General features: G+C 42.4%; 1 protein-coding gene across 3 annotated transcripts in view; it reads right to left on the bottom strand.

Annotated features, from left to right (window-relative positions):
• Positions 1-1,484: 1,484 nt before the first annotated feature.
• ctnna2 (catenin (cadherin-associated protein), alpha 2) overlaps positions 1,485-23,764 on the bottom strand; it is a 226,107-nt gene continuing 203,827 nt past the window's right edge. For 2 of the 3 annotated variants that reach the window (XM_076145595.1, XM_076145596.1), the window contains 5 exons: positions 22,216-22,329; positions 16,554-16,735; positions 15,785-15,890; positions 3,136-3,270; positions 1,485-1,772 (listed from right to left, as the gene is read on the bottom strand). In XM_076145595.1, the coding sequence (XP_076001710.1) occupies positions 1,485-1,772; positions 3,136-3,270; positions 15,785-15,890; positions 16,554-16,735; positions 22,216-22,329 (825 nt within the window). The remainder of the gene's footprint in view (positions 1,773-3,135; positions 3,271-15,784; positions 15,891-16,553; positions 16,736-22,215; positions 22,330-23,764) is intronic. The other variant, XM_076145597.1, reaches the window with a different exon arrangement.

Here is a 23,764-nt window from a genome sequence, read left to right as displayed (position 1 = left end):
GAACCGTGTGGGGTTCCTGGCATTGCTGACTGTCGATGTTTCAGGTGTCTGCGGGGTGGTGAGCTATCCAACCCTCTTTCGCTCAACTCCGTTTCCTTGCCTCCACAGCTCAGCAGTTTTAAGCTAGATTGACAAGGACTTCCAAGGGTCAATAACGGCTCAAATGGCTTGACACGATAGTCAGCAGGAAACTTTGCGGCCTTGTGAAATAGATAACGCTTAAACTGTTTGTAAGGACAGGCAAATTATAAATCAGGAATGGAGGAAATCTTTTCAATGAAAACATTAACATTGATCTTTTTGCAGGGAAACAGCTCGGTGTTGGCACTTACCATGCTCAAAGTGTTTGCATGGAAGACAAGGTGCAATATCACAAAAATAGCAGCAGTATTGCTGACCCAGGAGCAATTATCACAAGTCACACAGGAGTAATGGGACTTGACCTGCGACCTCAGATCAATATGCCTCTTCTTGTAAGCTTTTAGGTCTAATAGATTGTTTTTAGCCCGTGGAATGTTTTTATCTGAGGGCATAGGATTGCTATCTGTACATATTTATTGCCTTTTTGGGATTGTGTTTCTGGTGCAGTGACGTTAAGAAAGAGACACAGAAGTTTTGAGTGTGAAGTTGAGGGATTTATTAGAAGGGTGAATATAAAGGTACCGTATGCAGGGATTCTATTATTTGAGCAAACCACAACTATTCAAACCTCTCCGTGTTTATATTTATACGCTACACAATGTCCAATCAAGGTCATCATAGTTAGTGATGTAATCATTAAATAAATGGATTTTAAAAAGGCAATACATTAGACCATATGTGTGCTTTGGAAAACACAATATGGATCATCGTCATTATCATCTTCATCGTTATCTTCATCGTCATTACCATCTTCATCATCAGGACAAGGGAAACTACATGGACGCCGACACTTCCAGCTACCTTAAACATAAGTTATTCCTATTACTACAGGTTAACATTCAAATTGAAAACAAAGTGGAGAGGAAGCACAGCAGCACTGACATGATCCCTCCATTATCTCCTCTACTCAACCACTCAAGTTTTCCATTCAGACGGTTAAATGTGTGTACAACCAGCCAGTCAGTAGCACAGTAAAGATATAGCTAGAATATTGACTGCCACAATTATTATTTTTTTTTTTTTACATTAAAATGCTACTCTTCCTCCTCTGATATGTATTTTTTCTGCTGTGTTTTGGAAAGTGTGTTTGTGTCACATTTTGGCTACAATAAGACCGATAAATAGTTTTGGATGTGTGCCGGCTGTGTGCGTGGCCATTTGGGGGTTGGGTGGGGGGGGGGGGCCCACAGTCTTCGCCGCAGTGTGGCAGTTAAGCAGGATACTGTGGACCTGCTGAGATGTCACCTAGCACACACAGGGCAAACAGAAGTGGGTTAACACAATGTAAAAAGGGAGTTGTCTTCAACTTGTGTTGTGTTGCTGTTGTTTTTTTTTTGATTTTCTTAGAAGGAGTCCATGGCCTTGAATTCGCTCAGGGCCTGGACGGGGGAGATGTGTTTCTTCTGCGACCCCCGTCTAACACGCGTCTGGCATTCTTCCGGCTTCTCCCGTTTCACCAGCGGCTTCTTCTCAGGAGCCTTCATGCGCCATGACACCACGGGCGAGTTCACGGCCGCTGTGCCGTACACCTTCTGGTACTTGGTGGAGGCCACGTAAGAAGCCTTGACGGTCAGCACCACGGCGTTCATGAGGTTCTTGGCTGCCTGGATCAGGGAGGTGGCGCTGTCCAGCTGCGGGGAAAAGACGGGAGGGGAAGGAGCCAGAGAAAGATATGAGGTTCAACTTGGGGGGAAAAAAATATCCGGTGACATTTACGTGTTCATCAACAAGGATATTAAGACGTATTATAATGGGCCGCGCTACATGCAGTTCCTGGGAGGTCCACGCCACTACTGGCAATTAAGCAGGATAAAGATGCAAGTCTCTCTAAATGACATCTTATTTTAGCACATCATAATTAGCGGAGGCGGAGGTCAGGTGTACCTCTGTCTCCATCTGTTTTGTTTGGATGACATTTAAGGGTCGGTGGCCGGTGGAGCCCCTTCTACATCACGCTGAGACAAGTCAACTGCACGGATTTAATGAGCGTGGACTCCAGCTGGCCATTATGAAAAGGTTAAAATCTCAGCAGGACTTGTGTGTCTGATAAGCGACTTTAAACATATACAGCAGAAACTATGGAATTACAAAGAATTATCAGCGCTACATCAAATAAAACCCTGAGTCAAATTTTAATGGGGGGGGGGGGTGATGGTGGGGGGGAGGGCACGATTTATACTGCGGCAACTCAAAGTGCTTTTCCAGGCAACTCGACAAATGAAACGCATAAAACGGACAAGCAAATGGAGCTGGGAGTTTAATGCTCGATCATTTTCAGAGGGCATTGCCATTTACTAGGTAATAATATCACTGCCATGGAATGAACGCTCCTCTTTCCCTTAAAAGAGGAGGAAACACACTCACTGTTTGCTGCTGCAGTGCACAGGCTCGTTCAAACAAAGCGATAGAACACCTTTTACATAATCATCTATCGTCGAAAAGCCATTGTTGTAATTTTTATGTTTTTTAAACCAAAGCATGTATGCAAGTATGGAACAGGTCAAACACATCCACATTCTCTTTTAAAGCAGTAACAGTCTGAAGTTAAGCTTTATTTATTTCAGGTTTATCTGAGTTACATCCTCGGTCGAGTTTTTAAATAGAATTACTGTACGTGGAAAATGTCAGCTGTCTTTAGTTTGAGCGCCGAAGATTCTTGAGGCAGGAGAACGGAGGCGAGGAGCCGCCTGTGGTGAGTCTGTCCACTTTGATCAGATTATTAGCATTCACTAGGAGGTAATTCCATCAGCATTAATCTGCATAACCCTTCATCTGGTCTGCTAACCTTCACCATCACCAAGAACGTGTGGATGGAGGAAACAGGATTCCATTATTCAGGGGAATATAGATGAGTCGCTGCTTCATTGGCTCACAAGAGGACACATAGGAAAATGTTTTGATATATACAGTACATACATTTTCACTGTTTTAATTTTAGCTTATTTCTACAGCCACATGTAAGGACCTTGGATGCTGACGTACAGTTGAACTCACCCCAGACACGATGAGCTCGCCGCCCAAGTTTTGGACCTCAGCCTTCACCTTGCTGCAGATATTGAGCTGATGACAGTAGAGGGCGATTCTCTGCAGGTAGGCCAGCAAATCCTGCTTACACGCCGAATCAGGGCACTGCATGGAGCAAAGTGAAAAAGCAACAGGGAAATAAACATGTACACATAACAAGCATTTATCATCAGTAAATGCAGCCATGCGATATAGAAAGGACCGGGACCTTCGTGCTGTGATTGGATCAAACATTCTGCAGGGTAACAAACCGGGTAGAATACAAACTCGGGGACAACAAGTTGTAACTCGGTGCTGCCTGTCTTTGTGCCGCTCCACTGAGCGCACAGAGCAGCCAATGGAACAGCGGGGGGTGGGGAGGAGATAGAGGCCCCTTGGGGTCTCCAGCTCTGGCGCAGTTTGGCCCAGCTATAGCATCCTGGAACACATCCAGGAGTCGGCCATGGCCCACTAAGCTCCCAGTGGGTTAAGAACACAGCCTCGCCTGCTTAAACACTGCGAGCATCGTTTTGTAGCAACACCTCTCTGCTAGCCATTAATATTAAACGGTCCTAACTAGGACATTCAGCGGCTCGGTGTGGGGAAACGCACAGCTCATTTCCTCATCTTGTGGGCTCGGGTGGACAAGGGTGGCAAGTTAAACATGCTGTGATATGAATATACCCCCTCCAGGAATAACACCTTCTACACCACGGCTGCACATTTGCTCTCCTTCTGTGGAGAGGAGAGAGAAATAATAACGATTGGTCACAAGTGCCCTTCACTGATTGATCAGAAATAGCAAACAAAACACAGTTTCCCTGTCGTCTGCTGGGATTTTTTACTCTTCAACTTACAAATGTGGCTGCAAAGAGCAACTGAGGGAACGACCTGCATGATCGGTAAAGCCAGCATCTGAGCAAAGCATGGTAAATACATCACGAACGTCACCAACACACACACACACACACACACTAAGGGGACCAGGTTTCTGAAATGAAGACATGAAGACATTTGTAACGGCTGTCATTACCTTTGAAATGCGGTTTAACAGCGCAGTAAGATATAAAGGCACATTTCAGCAGATCTGGTCCTGCTCACCAACACACAAGCTGAGGTAAAGCTGCTTGCTGACAGAGCAGTCAGCAAGACGGAGGGAAGCTTCTCCTTAGGCATTATGGCTGCATCGCCGCTAACTCCATTTTACAAGATGGATGCAGACATGCGGTTGTGACCACTGCTCCCTATTGTATAGTTGAATGATAGTCCATTCCCTTCTCAGATTCCATGTCGATGTAAATAAAAAGTATGGTTCATTACTTTGCAAAAGGCCACGCTTTCTCTCTCCACACACGCACACACACACACACACACACACACACACATACATACAGTGAAGCATTCATTATACAAGGTGTATGTGTTACTGGCTGACTTTCTTCGGCCTTTGTGAACCTTTGACCTCTGCGTTACTCTCAGCAGCTTCCACTTTTTCCCTCCAGTCCAGTGAAACAAATGAAATTCCTTTTCAGTTTTGTTTTCTTCCGCATAATTGGACTCAAAATGAGTGAAGTAAGCTCCCTGATGGATAATTCAGGGGAGAATGTGAACTCCAGTGCTAAGATGACGGGCATCTTTCGAAACACAAGTCACACCGCACGGCGATGATGCATTTCTGAGCAGACACAGAGAGAGAGAAGGCGGCCTTTTTTCAGCAGTATTCAGACTGTTAAAACACTGGCCATGCTCAGTGGCACAAATGTCATAATACTACTACTACTACTCCTAATAATAATAATAATAATAATAATAATGATAATAATAACGTAATAGAAAGTATTTATGCAAATTACACCACAGATCACCTCTACTTAAAAGCATCTAATGGAAAGCTGCCCACTGTGTCAAAAGGTAGTTTAATAAACCAGTTTCAAGGCTCGGCGCTGCATATTTGAGTTCATATTGAACACACAAATTATTGTCTAGTTCACAGGCTTCATTAGTTTTCAATCTTCCAGCACCTGTGTTTATATGCACGTCCTCATATTACCATATATAGTATAGTGAAAATAATAAATATGAGATGATGAACCATTGTGATACCATGAATTGAATAATATGGGAGTTTTTGATTTATTTAGGTGACTTTGCCACTTTAAAATAATAAGCACTTGGTCTGTGTACGCAGTTCCGTTTTAGCAACTAAAGAAAAGGAAACTGATGACATACAATAATACACAAGCCTATTAAAATAAACATTAAGTAAGACACAATCAATGTAACCAAGAACATTTGTTGACACTTGAGCTTTTGAAAATCCTTACCAGATAATATAAAACAGAAGAAAGTACAGCGGTCGAACTGAAAACAACAAAACGAGACAAAGCTGCTTTTATCACATCATGAAAAGCTGAAAATGTGCAGATACAAGCTTTTGACACGGCAACAGCATTTCCAGATTTTTTTAATAGCTGTGATATTGACTCCACTCTAGCCAGCTCCTGTTAAACAGAACTTTTTGTTTTTACCGGGAAGCTTTTTAATTACACGTCGGACTCAGTTTTACTGCTGCCAACAGAAGAGACTGCAATTTTGCTCCTGTTGTATTATCCTGCTGTGACAGGATGCTTTCTTGCCACAATTATACTGAAAACTGGAATCAAACATGTATGTGTTCAGTGTAACACCAACCAGTGCTCAACCTGACAGTTAACACAAGTACAATAGAAAATAACAGAAATAATGAGAATAATGTGTGGTCATCTACCCAACACGTATTCTATATACATTCTGTATTAACATGTAGTGGTGTTCATATATCCTGTACATGTTAAGAAACAGAATGAGAATATCCATCAATAAAAGAATATATGTATCACAAAGAGTGGTGTGACGTGCAATCGCTCCTCTGAAGCGCTGTAACACTCGCTAATCACTGCGTCTCTCAATAGGTGGACCTAATGTTGTGAGGCTGCTCGCCACCATTCAGGGTTTCTGCGGGAGACTTGCTTAAAAAATGGAGCAGAGTAGAAAATGGAGTGGGTGAAATAGAGTAGAAAAAAGGCACCGCTGGAGTGAAATGGGGTGAGGTGCCTCCAGGGATTTGTCGATGTCGAATGCTGTACTTAAACAAGAATAAAAAGCTTACTGTCCTCCCACCCATCCACGCAGAATGGCCCTCTGCCTCATACATGTTCATCAATAGCGCTGACGTGGAATCACAGCAACAAGGTTTGCTACTTAAGGGACCCGTCTCACTGCGCTGAAGCAGCCTCTATTCTTGCTGCCAACTCACAGTGCTTTTTGTTACCCTCCCTAATGTGAAAATGCAAAATACTTGTTATTGGTTGTATAATTTTCCTGAAAGCAAACTTTTGCTTGCTCGCACAAACCCTCTCAGAACAAAATGAGTCTTCTTCTAATAATATCCCTGCCTAAGGAGAAAGAAATTGCTGTAATATACTTTTTTTTTTCTCTCCCATATTATAGACACATCCAAGCATAATATCTAGTCTGGTGTGGTAAACTAAGCCTATTGATGGTCTCTCAGGAGATATGTCAGACTGGTGCATTACTTTGGAAGAATCTGATAAAAATATCCCAGAATATGTTTTAAAATTCCTTGAGCTGCCCCTGGATACTCCTCAACATATATTTGCCAGGGCCTCGCCGCACCTTTACACCAAGTTTCAACGAGAGCGACGGAGGACTTTTCAAGTGATCCTGCTTTAAATGAAGCCAGCAGACGCCAGGGGAAAACAACAGCCCTGGTTGTGGTAATATATACATAACAGATCTGTTTAAAAGTCCTTCAGTCCCCTTTATTTGGCTGAACAAAGCTCTGATGTCTCTGCAATACAACAGAAGGCTGTTGAAGTTCAGCACACAGTGGTCTAAGGAAGCGTTCGAGTGAACATTTTAAATGGCACGCCACCTGCTTTTTCGATTACAGCAACTGTTGATTTAGGCGCTGACTATGCCACTGATTTGGCATGTGACAGATTAACTCCCACCTAAACCCTCTCTCACAAGTTCACGCCTACTTCATCCTTACTACAGCTGAGGACCTCATCACCACAAATATTCTCACACATGTAGACATGCCAACATGTTTATTTAAACACAATCCTATTACAGCCCTTCATCTGTATCTGTTGGATTCATGGTGATTGCTGTTGAACAGACGTATCCCCGAGTCTTCACAGCCAGCTTCTGTGCTCGGTAGTGCAAAATATCCTTCAAAGCACAACGGTGTGACAAGCTTTGGGGTCAGCTAAAGGCTAAGCACACTCTGAAAGCCCTGGCACACTTCATATGAAGAAGAGCTTTCACAGCAATTAGACGATTGCAAGCCTCTGTCAGTGTTGTTTGTTCAGGTCCCCAATAGGGAAATGTTGCCTTTTGTATTCTTTGTTATTTCTACTCCCTCACTGTGATCCTAACTGCTACAAATATCACATAGTTGCTGTGTCCTCGTAGTTGAATGCATTGGAGGCATTTTGTCAACTAATAGAAAGAAAATCATCCATCTTTCACCATCTAACATTTCATCTTATTTTCTTTGTATCACCATATAGTCAACCATGACCAACTCCTCTCTCCAATGATGCAAATCTTCTTTCATAATGGCCCCCTATCACTGTGATGTGGTATGAAAAGAACTCCATCTCTCAAGGACTACACTGTGTTCTGCCCTTTTCTGAAGTGTAAGGGAGCTTTGCAGCCACTGCAAATGGACACGTGTAACATTTGTTGGAAGGAGGCTTGCAGATGCATCATGCAACACAAATGCATTAGTTCATGCTTTATTACACCCTCTGGCAATATTGCAGGAATGTCATTTAATTGTACTTTAATCTAACCTCCCCCTGTTGCTTTTAATAACATTATATGGGAGAGAATCACCAATCATCTCCTGCATGAATGAAAAATGGAATTGACGTATGAAATTGAAGTATGAAATACAGCATTGACAGTTTTTATAATCAATGTTGCATGTTTTTAATCACAAGGAGTTTTCTTTGACATTGTCATTATTGAAGAATCGTTCTGATATTCTTCTGCGTGTTCGTTTGTGGTGAATCAAGAGGGAAAGATGAGGCAAAGATGAACCGGAATCTTCAGAAGAGCTTTACTGGAATAAGACCTTGGACAGCGCTGGTTCCACCTCTGGCATGCACCAAAGAAGGACAATCAAATATCTCCGTGCTGCCCTATTTATCCCGCATATACAGGGCATTTACATAGTATTCTAATTCACTGATGACAATGTAGTTCAACTGTTATCTATTGGTCAGCCGGCTTCAAGAGGGGCAGCGCTAAGATTCAAATCTGAGGGATGAACAGATGTCTGTGGGGGAAAGTAGAATTCTCTTTGTGTAAATTAAAGAACAATAGTATAGTGTAATTAGCTCTTTGATCTGAAGAAGCTCCCCCTGACTGCCCGTCTATGCAAACCCCCTCTCTTCCTTCTTCCTGGCCACAGATGTTTGAGGCTTTGATAAAGTGTATTAGAGTGAGTCCTTCACCTAATGGCAGATATGTGTTATCCAGCCCTCCTGGAGAGAGAGAGAGAGAGACGCTGTAGATGCTTGTGTGTATTATCTCCAGACTTTCCCGGGCATAGCCATTTGGTTACTTGACTTCAGGTACTGGATTAGTTATATGTGTATTGACATTATTTGTTATATTCCAACAATCCCCCTTTTCATTCTATTTATAGAATGAATCAAACTTGAGATAAACAATCTAAGCCTCCTGCCGCACTCACCAATCCACTCAGTTTAAACCGACAGCTCATCACATGAACAGAATTCACATTGTCATCCAGTAGAATTCAAAAGGTATAAAAATGCAATGTACATGACTCATACAAACAAATTCGGTGCATGTGCTATGTATACAAACAGTACATATGACCTATCTAAAAGATACAATGCATTTGACACCTTAATTAACAGTAGTTGCTTCCTTCATGGAAAAATACTTTGCAATCATTCATTCATTAATACAAAAATCAACTACCGCAACCCGGTAGGGGGCTGGTCAACCCATCGGACCCCCAGCGGTTCGGAGCATTTCATTACATCTATAATTTTGTAAACATTAGCCTTCTGGTTCCAGGGTCATTCTTGGGACGCTGCGTAGGCGTCCACTCATTGTACAGGCCCGCGGTTAGGGTCTGGAACTTGAAACCTTCTAAGACCCTGGAAAACAACTCATGAAAATACAATTCAATAAATCCCGTCCCACAGTAATTTAAACACCTCGTACTAAATCTATTCTATTAGCTTGCACAAAAGCGCAAGCTTATGTGTGCTTTCAAATATAAACATTTGTAATCCTGAGGTAGTCTGAGAAGAGAAAGAAAGGAAGTCCTTATTTCACAACCACTGTGGTCAGGGGAAGAACATCAGGGTCGTCGTCAAGATCCGAATAGCTTCTCGAGGGTGTCAGAGAAGAAGTCATCTATCCCTGAGTTTTCAGCTCGTGACTCAGGGACGTCACACTTGCCAGGGCTTTGGTGACAGGACCGTCTGGGAAAGTGTTATTGGGGATGAAAGTACAACATGCAGATCCAAACGTGGCACACACACCCCCTTTTCAGCTAAGATCATGTCGAAAACGATCCTATTTTGATAGGTGATCAATGTGGTGCGGGCCATTTGTTCAGTCATCCCTTTTACAGCATCCCGTGTGTAATTGACAAATCTCTGTTGGTCATAATAGAAGTAGTTCATCCAATCACCATTTTTTATCAATTGTGGCCCACCAGAAAAACAATGATTCAAACACCGCTTCCACTTAGTTCCTAGCTCTGTTCTTGTCTGGAACACTCCAAAGCACCCCAATCTCATCAATATACACCTGTGGGCCTAATGACCCCTTGGTGAGGTGAAAAAGGGTGAGCTTCTCTTGAAAAGATCTGTAATCAGATACAGGGAACATGGGAAGAAGCATTACCAGCAGCTGAATGAGAGCACAGGAAGTTATGAGGTCTCTACACAGCCACCCGATGTCAGATGAGAACCAATCCTGATCCCTTGCCCCTGTGATTGAGATTAAGGCACTTCATTTGTCATATCACATACAATTCAACTCTGTTCTGCACACACAAACACATTAACACCTTCTTCTCATTTCCCCCTTTTGTTTCTGATACAACACGGCGTCCACAATGCCGTGTCTTTCAGAAACTCCAATGGAAGGTGTTGATGTAGTCCAGTACTGGCAATGCAGCCGCATGCGCCATGGCGTGCTCGATGGTGATGAGTGTTTGAAGATCCATTTGACCTGATAAAGGATGGGTGAATATTCAGCTTGAGGGCGTGGGTCGCGGTGATTGGGGAGAGGGTTGGATGCGCTGTCTTCGGGCCTTGTCAACAGTGACCTGGGTTGTAAGGGTCACCTGTGGGCCGGGCATACATGGGCATCTGTGGGGCGTATGGGGGATGCTGCAGTGGGCGCCTAACTGTTTCCTGCCCCGTACATCTCGAGGTCCCCCTGCTGCTTGGAGTTGGGACTGCTGCCATGCACGTTCCATGTGGGGGCACTCACGGACCCAGTGACCAGGATCCTTACAATGAAAACAGCCTTGGGTGCGGGGCTGCTGAGCAAGCGCTGCTCCTCTTCCTTCCCTGGCTCTTCCAAAACGTCCACGTCCACGTCCTCTTTGGTTGCCTGGACCATTCTGGTACCGGGTGAAATACATCTGGGGTTGTGGAGCATATGGATACGGATGCATTTCATATGAGGCTGACTGAGGAGGAGCCCAAGCTGGGGGTGCTACAGGTGGAGGGTGGGCTAGCTGAGTGGGGACGGCTGGGGAAGGGTGTTCGGGGACCACTGGGCATATTTGAACAGGGGGGACTGACTTGATTTCCTTGTCAGTATTGATCAGGGCAATCAGCATTTTCCACAACGTTTTCAGGAATGTGTTGATCTCTAAGACGTCTGAATGTTCTGACTGAAGGTGCCTTTCAGTGTAATGTGCCAACACGGCTCGCCATTTGTCGTGGGTTTCTTGGTCTAGTCCTACAACATCTTCCAATGTAGCCTGGACCTGCTGGGGAAGGGAGCGTATCACCGCTGTGCGGAACATTTGGACCGTGGCACTGTTTGGCAATTCAGTGTGGGGCATTGTTCCAGTGGCATCGGCCCACTTCTCAGCACAACTGTTGAGGAACACATGGAAGGATTTTCCCTTGGTCCAATCAAATCGCTGCAGGTTGGAGACTGTCAGAACCGAAAGGAAGCGTCGTCTCAGTTCAGTACAATAAGCAGTACTTCCGCTGTTCAAGAGCTCAGAGTCTCCCACCAGCATGAAGCGGAGCCTTTGGTCGATGTCATTGGCTGTTTCTCGCCCTAACAGGCGTCTAATGATGGCCAGAAGGTCTTCTATAGCCACAAAATCGTCTGAGTTGAGAGACTCGACCCCTTCAAGCTTGTCCCGGTTGTGCTGCTCCACTTGATTGGCGGCCGACAGCAGAGTCATGGCGCGGGCTCGAATCTTCTGCGCATGGTCTTTGTCTTGTTTGGCTGTCCCCCATGATTTCTTTCCACCTGCTTCCCATTTCTGGATAGCTTCTGTAGCTGCTTCGTTCATTCGGTCAAAAGTTGCTTGGACGCACTCAATGGAAGGAGGAGGCGCATCAGGTTTGGGCCAGAGGCCCCTGTCTTCCCAGTCAGACAAGAGGCGTTCCAGATGTTGTCGGGTTTTGTCTCTTTTGTCACAATCCGTACCTGACATGATACGACTCAAAATTGCCTCAGTATAGTTGTTGCAGGTAAGGACTTCGGCCATGGCTGTTCAAGTCTTAGCAAGCTCTATGATTATGTTACGTTCTAATCTTTCAAGAAAGAGAAAATATAAAATAAGTAATCTAAAAATTAAAAAAAAAAAAAAAAAATATTTAATTTCATCAAAAATTAAAAAAAAAATTAAAAACCAAAAAACCAAAACAAACAAACAACAGAACTAAATACAAAATTAAAAGAATTGTTTCTATTAATCAATTAATTAATCAATTTGAATTGTTTATTTACTCTATGTAACTAATTAATTATTTAAGAGGGACTTTCTTTTCTTTCTTTAACGACAGCGGGTGCGATTATAAATACCAGGAGAAGATGTAGCTGCAGTACTACTAAAGGAACTGAAGGTAGCGCTGTTAAGTCGCTTTCTGAAATTCAGCGAACTCTCGTAGCTGCAGTACTGCTGTAGGCCTGAGGTGTCGTTGCGTCACTTCTGGGGTCTGGGGCGCTGTTTATATATTGTTGAGGATACTATGGCACTATTCAATGATTTCCTAAATGAAAACGAAAAACAGAAACAAAAAAAAAAAAAAAAAAACAGAAATCCAATGTAATTGTTGTTTTTCGGGATTTACCAACAATTAGTCCCCCGGGACTTTGACAGTGTATCGGAGTATATTACTGCATGATGTGCCGGGGCTAAAAAGACACCCGGAAAGTCTCTGAACTTCTATATAAAATATATCCTGAATATATTCAGACACTCACAGACAGTTCCCTCTCAGACGAACAGTTCTTTCTTCCTGTTTGCATTCTTACACACACACACGATCAGATACACAGAGACGTAATAACCAGGTTAATAACACAGCTCAGATATCTAGAGACACGTGTTATAAGACAGTAACACCCACAACTCACATATTCAGACACGTAATAACCAGGTTAATAACACAGCTTCAGACATACAGACACAAAACAACAGTTAATCACACAGAACAACACATTTACATGCCGGCTCACTCAATCTCACACACGTACACAGCTGGACCAGAACACACGGACAACTCTCTCACACAGCTCAATCACACTCAGACATACACACGCAGAATCTCAGTCAGATGCAGCCACCTCTCAGTCATACGTGGCAAGGCAAAACAAACACAAGTGCTGTCTCAGCCAGCTGTTTGTCAAAGATACGTGACTGCAAATCCCCACACACACATAGACACGAAGATCTCTCTCAGTCGAAAACGGATCATACACCCAAAACGTCCGTTTCTCTCTATTCCTCCCTCTCACACATACACACGCATACAGTTTCGATAAATGAACGTATGGCCACTACGTAAATTTACCAGAAGTTGGAAGCAGATTACCCTTAATCCACCAATACAATACAGACAGTTTTAAATATTTTTATGCCGTATATCTTCAGAAAAAAACGTCTCAGACAAGAATACTACTCCTTAATCGAGTTTTCATCCACACACGGCAATTCCAAACCCAAAACCCAGAAGCCCCCGGCTTCGTCCGGACCTCAATAAACGATACCTCAGACAAGAGTATTTCTCCGTATATGAATACTCATCCCCTTGACTAAACGACTATATCCTAGACAGGACTTGACACAGAATCACTTGGAACGATTGTTAATTACTCAAAAGTCTGTTTATTCTTTATGTTGTGTCAGTAATCTGCCACACTTCTGCAACAGTGCACCTCCAAGGTTTTATTTATTTAATCTTAACAAGTTAACTATAACTGGACTTTAGCCAATGGACTTTAGCCAAACAGTGCTTGTACACTCTTAATTAATACTTAGCGGGTTATTTTTTAACACAAATTGACTGACTTTAACCATAACCGAATAATGGATGTAACCATAACTAAAAAATTGACTTTAGCTTATTTTAGTTCCGTTTCAATAAGGGACATTAACCCACCAAACCTGACTTTAGCTGAATTGGCTCCTTTTAGAAATTTATGAAGGGATCTTAATCCCAAACCAAGTAGACTTTAGCAACTTTGAGTTTAATTTAAAAACAAGACTTTAGCCTGTGACCACGTCGGGTCGAGGAGGCCCGTACCTCCTACAGTCTGGACCGAATATGAGAATTCCAAAATGTTATCACAGTCAGCTATACCGAGACTCCAGTCCGTCTCCTCTTTGAATTACTCTAAATTTACGTGACATACAAAAGACAATTGCCCACTTCCATAGATAAACTTTAGAGTGTCCAATAACCTATTACAGATTCGATTTAACAGGTTCTGCTCACCCTTTGATATACGGCGCCGTATGGAAGTGAAGCGTTTGCCTCTGTTGTCAGAGGCGCCTTTTCTCTGGGCCTCGTCCAAATTTGTCACCAAAACGTCGGGTGTCACCAAATATTGAAGAATCGTTCTGATATTCTTCTGCGTGTTCGTTTGTGGTGAATCAAGAGGGAAAGATGAGGCAAAGATGAACCGGAATCTTCAGAAGAGCTTTACTGGAATAAGACCTTGGACAGCGCTGGTTCCACCTCTGGCATGCACCAAAGAAGGACAATCAAATATCTCCGTGCTGCCCTATTTATCCCGCATATACAGGGCATTTACATAGTATTCTAATTCACTGATGACAATGTAGTTCAACTGTTATCTATTGGTCAGCCGGCTTCAAGAGGGGCAGCGCTAAGATTCAAATCTGAGGGATGAACAGATGTCTGTGGGGGAAAGTAGAATTCTCTTTGTGTAAATTAAAGAACAATAGTATAGTGTAATTAGCTCTTTGATCTGAAGAAGCTCCCCCTGACTGCCCGTCTATGCAAACCCCCTCTCTTCCTTCTTCCTGGCCACAGATGTTTGAGGCTTTGATAAAGTGTATTAGAGTGAGTCCTTCACCTAATGGCAGATATGTGTTATCCAGCCCTCCTGGAGAGAGAGAGAGAGAGACGCTGTAGATGCTTGTGTGTATTATCTCCAGACTTTCCCGGGCATAGCCATTTGGTTACTTGACTTCAGGTACTGGATTAGTTATATGTGTATTGACATTATTTGTTATATTCCAACATCATCCACAAAATTATTTGTGATCAAGTTTGATAGGTTCATGATGCAAAATTTTATGTTTTCATATTTAACTAGTTTCTGGAGTTTCAGGCAGAAAAAAAATATTGTGGTGTTTGTACATTTCCATGCGACATCTAAGATTTATTTTTCAAAGAAGCACTGGAAGCAAGCCGACCACAAACTGTGATTCTGAAACCAGCAATAATTATTCCAAGGCTTTAGTGGCTAACAGCAGTTGCAATTACAATGACAACAGGCAGCCTTAATAAACCAGAAAGTCCTGTGCCTAAGTTTACTCTCACTGCTTATTAGAGACAGATGAAATAAAGATTTTTTATACATTACCTGGAGAGCTGCTGGCATTTTTAAATACCTCCCACTTCATTTGCTGTACACACACGCATACGTATTTATTTGTTTCCTTCTCATCTTCCCTCGGCACAAAACAGATAGATTAGATATTGAAAATGGTCTGTCAGCGTGTTTTAGAGAGGTACTCATCTGATAATGAATGCAACACCTTGGTCGGGAGATAATTATATTAGAGACACGACTTAGTTCTGCTGTCTTACTCTGTCAGTGTTGGCCCCACAGGGAGAAACAGCCATGCAGCGATACAGCCTTCAGATCCAGCCGAGCCTATCGGTGTCCAAATTAAAAATTTCCTATGTCCATGCCCACTTACTGCAACTCAAAATATCCTCTAGCTACAACGGCACAGTCAAGGACCAAAGCCATAAATGTTTTTTTAGCTGGAAATTTAAAGCTATAAAAGGCTTTAAACTTAAAAAAGGAAAAACTGTGACAGAAACTAACACCATTGCAAAGTTACCTGATCGGCAACAGCACGGGCCAACTTGTCCATCCTGGAACCAGCCTCTGCAATTTTCTTTGCAGCATTGATGACGTCTGAGGAGTTCTTCAGGGGGCCTTTCCCTCTGAGAAAATTCAGGAAGTGTCGTCGATGGAGATGTGGGGAAAAACAAAGCATTTCACAGTTAATTGCTTTTTTTATACACATTTCTATTGTAGAGCATTTAATGGGCCTGGCAGTGTGAACATGAATCATTAGAATCAATCTGAAGTATGATTCCAGTTTCCCCACAAACTGGGTGAAGCAAAAATGGCTATTTTGTTTCTCTTCGTGTCATAGCAAGGGGAAAGTTAATGTGACTAAGATGAGTGTGCATGTGCCTGTGGGCGATATCTCCTTTTTGTTTTGTCACTGCTGAGCTGAATTTTCTACTGACTCTGATGATGCCAATCTGTGTCATTTAGGTCACTGCCAAGTAATCATGGTGAATAACAGCATCTCCCCCAGAATCACTCATATCAGTTGTTCTGCTTACCAATTGGTTTTATTCCAGGCCTTAGAATTGTTGACTGGATCACAACTCAATATTCTAGACAGGTAATAGCGCACGATTATAAGGCTATACCAAATATGGTGAGCACAGATGGGATGGGAGGTCGAGAGGAGAAATGTCTTCTGGCAACGAGTAAGTGTCTATTAAGGTTTATCCTTGAATGGCAGCAACAACGTGCTCTGATCGAAACAAGGGATTGAAACAGGGCCAAAGCTGTTTCTCAGTCACTTTTACCTTGTGAAATCTGTCATCTCCATCATGATCATGCACATCTGCTTGGCCAGCACAATGATGTCATTGCCATTGTCATCCCACTTGGCCACCTCCGCGTCCAGCTTGCACTTCTCCTGTCTGAAGCTCTCGACCTGCTCAGCAATCTTGGCCTTCTCCTCTTGGGGAAGCTGAGCCATGATGGCCTGTGGGGCAGGGAACAAGGAAATATGAGTTGAATCAAGGCTCACGTCTGTGAAGAGGAAGATGTGGTTGGTAGGGAGTGCATTTGAGGAGAATAAATGTGGAAGACGGTTCAAAATGAAGGAAGTGCCAGGGGAGAACAATTTAGGTAGACTGTGATAAGGTTGGGGGAGGACAGAATGATGGAAATTAGGAAAGGGGCAAATAGGCAAAGGATTAGCTAAAGAGGGGGCACAAAGAGAAGAGTATAATGAGAAGAACTACAGCACCATTTGTCCAATTTTTTCCTTTCACTCTGTTTCTTAATCCTCCTTACAAAACTCAAACAAGTTTAGAGTCTGACTATGCTTTGCTGTTCTGAAACACTTCAAAGTAAATTCTAAACTCCACATTTTAAGACTGACCCTTTTCCAAACTCTTAACATCTTACACCCAGAGAACAAATCTATCGTCATTCTCCACCAGGAGAATACATTTGCTCACTCAGCGGCCTTTGGGGAAAGGTCCAAAATGTCATAAATCTTGTGGCAAGGTCACAGGCGCGGTAAGAACCCAGTATTATTTGGGAGATAAATGTATAATTACTTTGCTTCTTAGACCAGAGGATGAATAATGCATTTGTTCAACATTCTGTCAGGAAGGTGAGATGGGAGGAAGAGTAACCTGGTTTCCATTAGGTCGATTCTATTGACTCAAGAGACAGAAAGAGAGAATGAGTACAGTAAAAAAAAAGACACCATTGTTTTTAACCTCATCTATTATTGACTGTCCTCCAAGAATTACCATTCTCTTAATGAAATAATCGCCCTTGTCCTCCTTTTCCCTCTTTCTTACTCACAGCAAAGCCAGTGTGTGGGGGTGAAAAAGTGCATCACCCTGGCCAGGGTAGATGCTTCGGGTGGAAAATGAAAACTAAAACACAGACAACTCATCTTCCTGGAACTCTTAGGTTGACATCAACCAGAAAGGTGGCTTGACATAACTAGAATGAAAGGCAAATTGAAAGACAGGAATGGAGAAACACGGAGGCATTTGTTGTGCCATCACAAGATTCTCATCAGAGGCTAACAGCTGTGTCCAGAGCTACTGATGATATGAACAAAAAAGCCAAATCAGACCCCTCAAGCCTTGTTAAAATCTGTGCTGTTGCTTATGCCAACGGGGGTGAAATCTAATCTCATTAAAGAGAATGAAAATGGTGCTCAATGAACACAAAACCTCTCTCTCCTCTCCCGTACATCTGTCATCCTAGTCTGTAACAACTCAATGTCAAAGGAGAAAACCTTCTGTATACTGTAGGATCCTCCTTTGTGAAAAATACAGCTCCAAAGAGATTTTTTTGTATTGGTGTGAAATATGTTGTCATTATCCGAAACAACCCCCCGGCTAACCAAGCTAAGAAAACCAGCAACCAATCAGAGCAGGGGCTCATTCCCATTGTGCCAATGCCCACCCCAAAAACAGCTTACTCTCCAAAATGACAGATTGAGGCTACATCAATATTAGTGTGGATACTTTTGAAAACTCTGTTAAGGTGTGATAACGATCTCCATACACACTAGCATTTTCACAGCATATTAGGGAAGTCGGCTGTACCTAATGACTGATTCTGGTCTAAAATTGGTCAACAAACTTCTCCAAAAATGTACAGACCAAAGAAAGCTATATTAACTAGCAAAATATATCTATATACAATGTATCTGAATTGTTTATCATAAACAACTAACAGTTTGAAATATTTATTTTCATATCGGGTCAAATAAGTTGATGGAGACCAAAACAGCTAAAAGTTTATATTGGAGAGAAACACTGGGTTATGCTGGGGTCTTCAGGGTGGTTACAGTGGGTTGGTAATATTTCTCTGCGTTTTCAAATGTGTAAGGACGAAAATACTTGCCAACTCATTAGTCAAAACAACTTTATATGGTCAAAATATGTCAGGACTGTTTAGTAGCTTCAGCCAAGCCAGTTTTTTTTCAGTTTATCTCATATAACAAATGTTGTGATATTTTGTAGCTTTAAACTACACACACACTGAAAACTACAGAATCATGGAAAAAATATTTCCATGCAAAAAAAGCAACTTCAGTCAAGAGGATTTAAGGATGATCTACTAGCTCATTCCACCTGAAACACATTGCAGTGCTCTATGCACTAAGGCACACAGACATGTTCACATTAAGAAATAGCCAAATATATAATGTAGGAAATGTTGCACTATAATTGCTGCCTAATCAATAGTGACACAGGTGACTGCGTTGTGCCACCAGGCAGAACTAGCAGACGGAAATTCATCAGCGGGCCTGAATCCCATCCTACACCTCTGGACTCGAGGGCAGGCATTAGCATATCTTTGCTGCTCATATCTTTGCTTCCCCCAACTGTTCAAGCATCAATTATTCACTTGTTTTTATTATTACACCCAAAATGTATGCTGCTTATGTAACGAAAAGTAAAGGTGAAATGAAAGGTGGAAACTGATAAATAGTAGGTAAGGGCTGTTTTCCTAAGTGCAGTCAAAACATTTCTTCTCATTGTCTGCATATTTGAAATGCACTGCACCAAGAAAAGCTGCTTTCCCAAATAGCTGTAGGCAGCAAAAAGTCTTATGAAACTCCACAATTTGGAATGAAATTCCTTTTCTAAAATTAGGGATCAAGGGAGATTGGGTAGACAGTGTATGGGATTTAGTTGGTATGCCAACTGAATCTGTAAATGGTTTGACAAAAAGAGAGCGAAAATGTCAGAGAAAGAGAGAGGGAGAAGGCTTCTGAACACACACAAAAAGCTGCATTGGAGGGGTAAAAACATGAGCCAATTGGGACGTTAGGGGAGCTGGTAAGCACAGGGTGAATGCCCCTCCTACCCGGCTACCTAGAATTCACTTATCCCCAAAATCCCTTCCCCTACTTTACTGATAACAACAAGAAGCGGGCCTTGGGAGCTTAACATAGTGGCAAATCCAGCCGAGGCGGTGTTGTGCCAATACACTCTGCGGCTCGTCTACGTCTGCAGGGATTAGAGCACTTTCTGGGTTTCTTCACTGAGCGCAGCGTCTTGAAATGACTTTAATTTGTTTCATTTGAAATAAACTGCCCAGACACTCGCAGTTCAATTTTATGGATGACCTATCAACAGTGTTATCCAATCACTGTGTTAAGACGGCGAGTGAAGGGGGCTTTGTGTTCGGCTCTCTGTACATTATCTGTGGCATGTTATAGAGGGAGAGCCTGTGACTGTGTCTGCATGCTTTAAGGAAACATAATGAACAGGCCTGCCTTCCCCTGTGTGTTTTTGCAGCCCTCTCATTATGCATGTTTGTTGTAATAACTTGGCTTTTCGCAAAAATATAATAGGAGTGACAAAGTGAAGTGCCGCATAAGTCACAGCGCTGGGACTAACAGCTCCTGGGACTGCCCTGGATTTGATTTCTTCCAGCCCTCAGCAACAGAGAGACGACGAGATCAAAAGCGAGCGAGAGAGATATCATGCCTGCGTCTTGCGGGTGATGCCGCCTCGCTAGGATGGCTTGGAGGGATCATGACTGTAAACCTCAGTGTGCTCGTGTCAGCTCCTGTGTAGAAAATGGATTACTCTTCCTCTGTTTGAACAGAAACACAGAGCACCAGTGTGCACTTGGCATGACCGCAAGAGGACGGCGAGCTTTATCCTGACATGACAGGCTTGGGACGACTGGGCATTGCACAAGCGCTTTCACTGCAAACACATCTTTTTATGGATGTGCTTGTCTTCTGCATGTGTAAATGTTTAGTCTCCGAGGGCATAACAGTGTCTATGAGCGGGAAAACAGTCGAGATCAATTAAACAGTGTGAGAGGCTTTGTCAGCATGCCAGATGTAAGTATGTCTAACATGAAAATGCAAATTAACAAGCACATTGTGAGGAATAGCTTTTGAACACGTCACAACATAACAGCTGACATTCATGCGATGCAAGCTTGTATGCATCGCATGGTAATTATACGCACACGACATTCATCCACTGTGCTTTTATATTCATCCGGTGTTACAGTCACACAATATAATAAAGAGACATTTTGCAACTTCAAACTGTTTCTAATAAGTACTGCCCACTCAAAGCACAGTTAAGAGCCAGGAAAACTAGTTCTGTTTTGTGAGGCTCCTTTGTGTGGATGTGTTTGTATGTCTAAGCTCAGATGGCCCTACAGTGTTCCACTGCGGGAGCCCTCGTGGGCGTATACGTACAACAAACTCACAGCACTTCACACCCTGACAAATGCACTGTGGCCCCCCACCGTCATCCTGGAGCAGCTCCTGTGCACCCAAAGCTGCGGTCTGTTCCTTCTGTCTGTGGTTTGATTTAAGAATTCACAATGTTGGAATCGCTTTTATGAGTTGAGGAGCGAATTAAACAAAACTTCAATCTAAACTAAATCCTCTGAAATGATCTTATATTAGACATGATTCACTTCATTGCAAAGTTTTAACTATATTTTACCACCAACCACATGTATTTTAAAATTGTATTTTCTTTTTTTAATAAAATTGTATTTTCACAGTATTCTTATTTTTGATCAGATTGATCACTCCTTCTTACGATATCAACAAATACTGCCATCATTTAAAAAGTTTTATCAAGATTATTAGTTTTTCTAAAAGCCAATGGACAAGAAATGAGAGTGTAAGTAGAGATGAGAGGTCTGATCAGTAATATCTGAAAGCATCATGATTTCACTTACCTATAGATTATGTTGTCATTTTGGCAAACAATTAAAACAAAGCTGCAGTGCTGGTTTTGCTTCAGTCTAGCTTGTGTTTGCTTTGCCCCCATGTGCGTGCAGGCTGGATAGAGGCCTAGACAGTATAATACAGGACCATGCCACAGGGAAAGGCACAGGGCCAAGTAACACTCCTGCCATTCTCAATTCATTCAACACGGAACACACCGCTCCTTCCTCTCTGCTGCTGGGGGCAAGCGGGCACTGATACCCTCATAATGTTCTTTAAGCCGGGCCCAAGTGAAAAATGGCTAATATGCACAAAGCCCAGAGCCCTGGTTATTGCAACTGAGGCCTTGGCACAGCATTATAGTGTATAGCGTGCTCTCTCTCACCATCTGAAAGGGATTTGGCAATTACTTCATTGTTTGTGATTGCAATTTTACACCTGCCATCCCTGAACAGTGTTTATTTAAAATAATCCCTCTTGCAGGATAATTAAACGGACTTTCATGCTATGTAAGTGAAACTGGTTGGATAAATTGACTCAGGTTAGGCCAGGGAATAGGGGTGGGGTGGGGTGGGGTGATGAGGTAAACTCAGGTTCAGCTTGCACCTCCAACTCTTACTTAACTAATAACACTTAAGCTACTAAAATAATGACTTTTGTATTTTTTCCCAGACTCAACCTAACCAAATATAATCTTTTTGACAAGCTCTATTCTGCAGAAATGTGGCAGATTCATGAAATTGCCGCACATTGGGAAGTGAACATCCACTCACCCGAGCACTCTGCCCAGCAATAAGCTGGTCGTCTTCGGTTTGGACACTTGTCCTGCTGCGCGTATCATAGTCCTCTTGTTCAAAGTCTGAGTCATCTTCCAGCTCCTCTGGTGTCTGTGTGAATCAGAAAGACAGGATGTAAGAGAGCAAGCAAAATTGAAGGTGGGAGGGAGGGAGAGAGAGACAGACAGAGAGAGCGACACTAAAAAAATAGTACAAATCACATCACTCCTAGATTGACAAGCGAAAAGGACAATTTTCTTTGCCTTCATGCCTCATTGTACCTAAATCCTGAGTAACAGACAGGATAAGTTCCCCTGCGTTCTCATTTTTGTCTCCTTGGGAGTTTTAACTCGTAGCCAACAGGATATGACGGACAGCGATCTCACACATTTAACGCTCTGATCTCGGCATGAGTAATTCGACAATCAGTGGAGCTTCATGTCTATTGTGTCATTGTTTAGACAAGCATTTTGTAGGTGCATACAAAAGCAACTTCCTCAATATTAGACCAAACATCCAATGCAAATAGAGTGGCTTTCTCCACATCTTCTTTTTTCCACTCAAATTAAAAGGAAGTATGACATCGTGATCAGAGCTATACTGAATGTTCATGGTACATCTGGCTTCGTCCCGCCTCCTCACATCGGTGTGTTGATGATCAATAAAAAATGACAAAGTCTCCTCAGAGCCAGTTGTTGTGGTTTCCAGTCATTTTCTGCCTTCACACTGACTCAACTTGTCTCTGCCTAATTGGCTGCACCTGTTGTTCATAAACAAATGGCTGCTTCAAAGGATTTGAGCTTTAGCTGACTGCTTGTAACTTCTTTAATCTTTCAGGCACGGAAATCATTCAGATATGTTTTCAGCACTTAAGGCTACAGTCTTTCGGGGTTTTTTGTCAGAATTTTCAAATATTTCATGGTTTTTTAGGTAGCGCCAGTTTAAATGCTCGGCATTTGAAAGATTTTTAACCATTCTCTAATAAAATACATTTAGATGTCCTTTAGGCCCTCTATACTTTCATGTAATCAAAAGTATGAAGGGCTTTTGAATTCAAACATTTTTCAGGCTTAAATGCTTCAATCTTTCGGCAAAACCTTTCAGCAATTGCAATCAGAGCGCATTTTCTTCAGGAAATGCATTTCTAGTTCAACATTAAGGCTTCTAGTTGAGTAGAATTAGATTACTTTACTCGGCTTTGTCCTTCTGTTTTGCGCATAGTCTTTCATTGTAATAGTTACTTTTTGTTCATGACACACACACACAAACACACACAAACACACACACACATACACGTACATAGACACACACAAACAAAGCAACCACTTGTCTCTTCCTTTTTGGAAAAATTGCCAGCATTGTCTGAGTTGTTAAGTTATTTCAGAAGACAATTTCAGTGATTGGGATCCACACACACAACATTTTTGTGCCTGAAATTTTTTTTCCACTGATGAATATAAAATTCTCTTGCTGCTTTGAAGAGTTGGCACCATTACGTCCGTCAGTCTCCAATTGTGTGTATGTTTAAGGAGCTAACTGTTTAGAC

This window comes from Genypterus blacodes, unplaced genomic scaffold (assembly GCF_046128005.1).
Source record: "Genypterus blacodes isolate CSIRO-AG114 ecotype Tasmania unplaced genomic scaffold, CSIRO-AGI_Gbla_v1 ptg000030l_1, whole genome shotgun sequence".
In the NCBI taxonomy this organism is placed as follows: Eukaryota; Metazoa; Chordata; class Actinopteri; order Ophidiiformes; family Ophidiidae; genus Genypterus; species Genypterus blacodes.
This window is presented reverse-complemented; position numbering and strand designations above follow the sequence as displayed.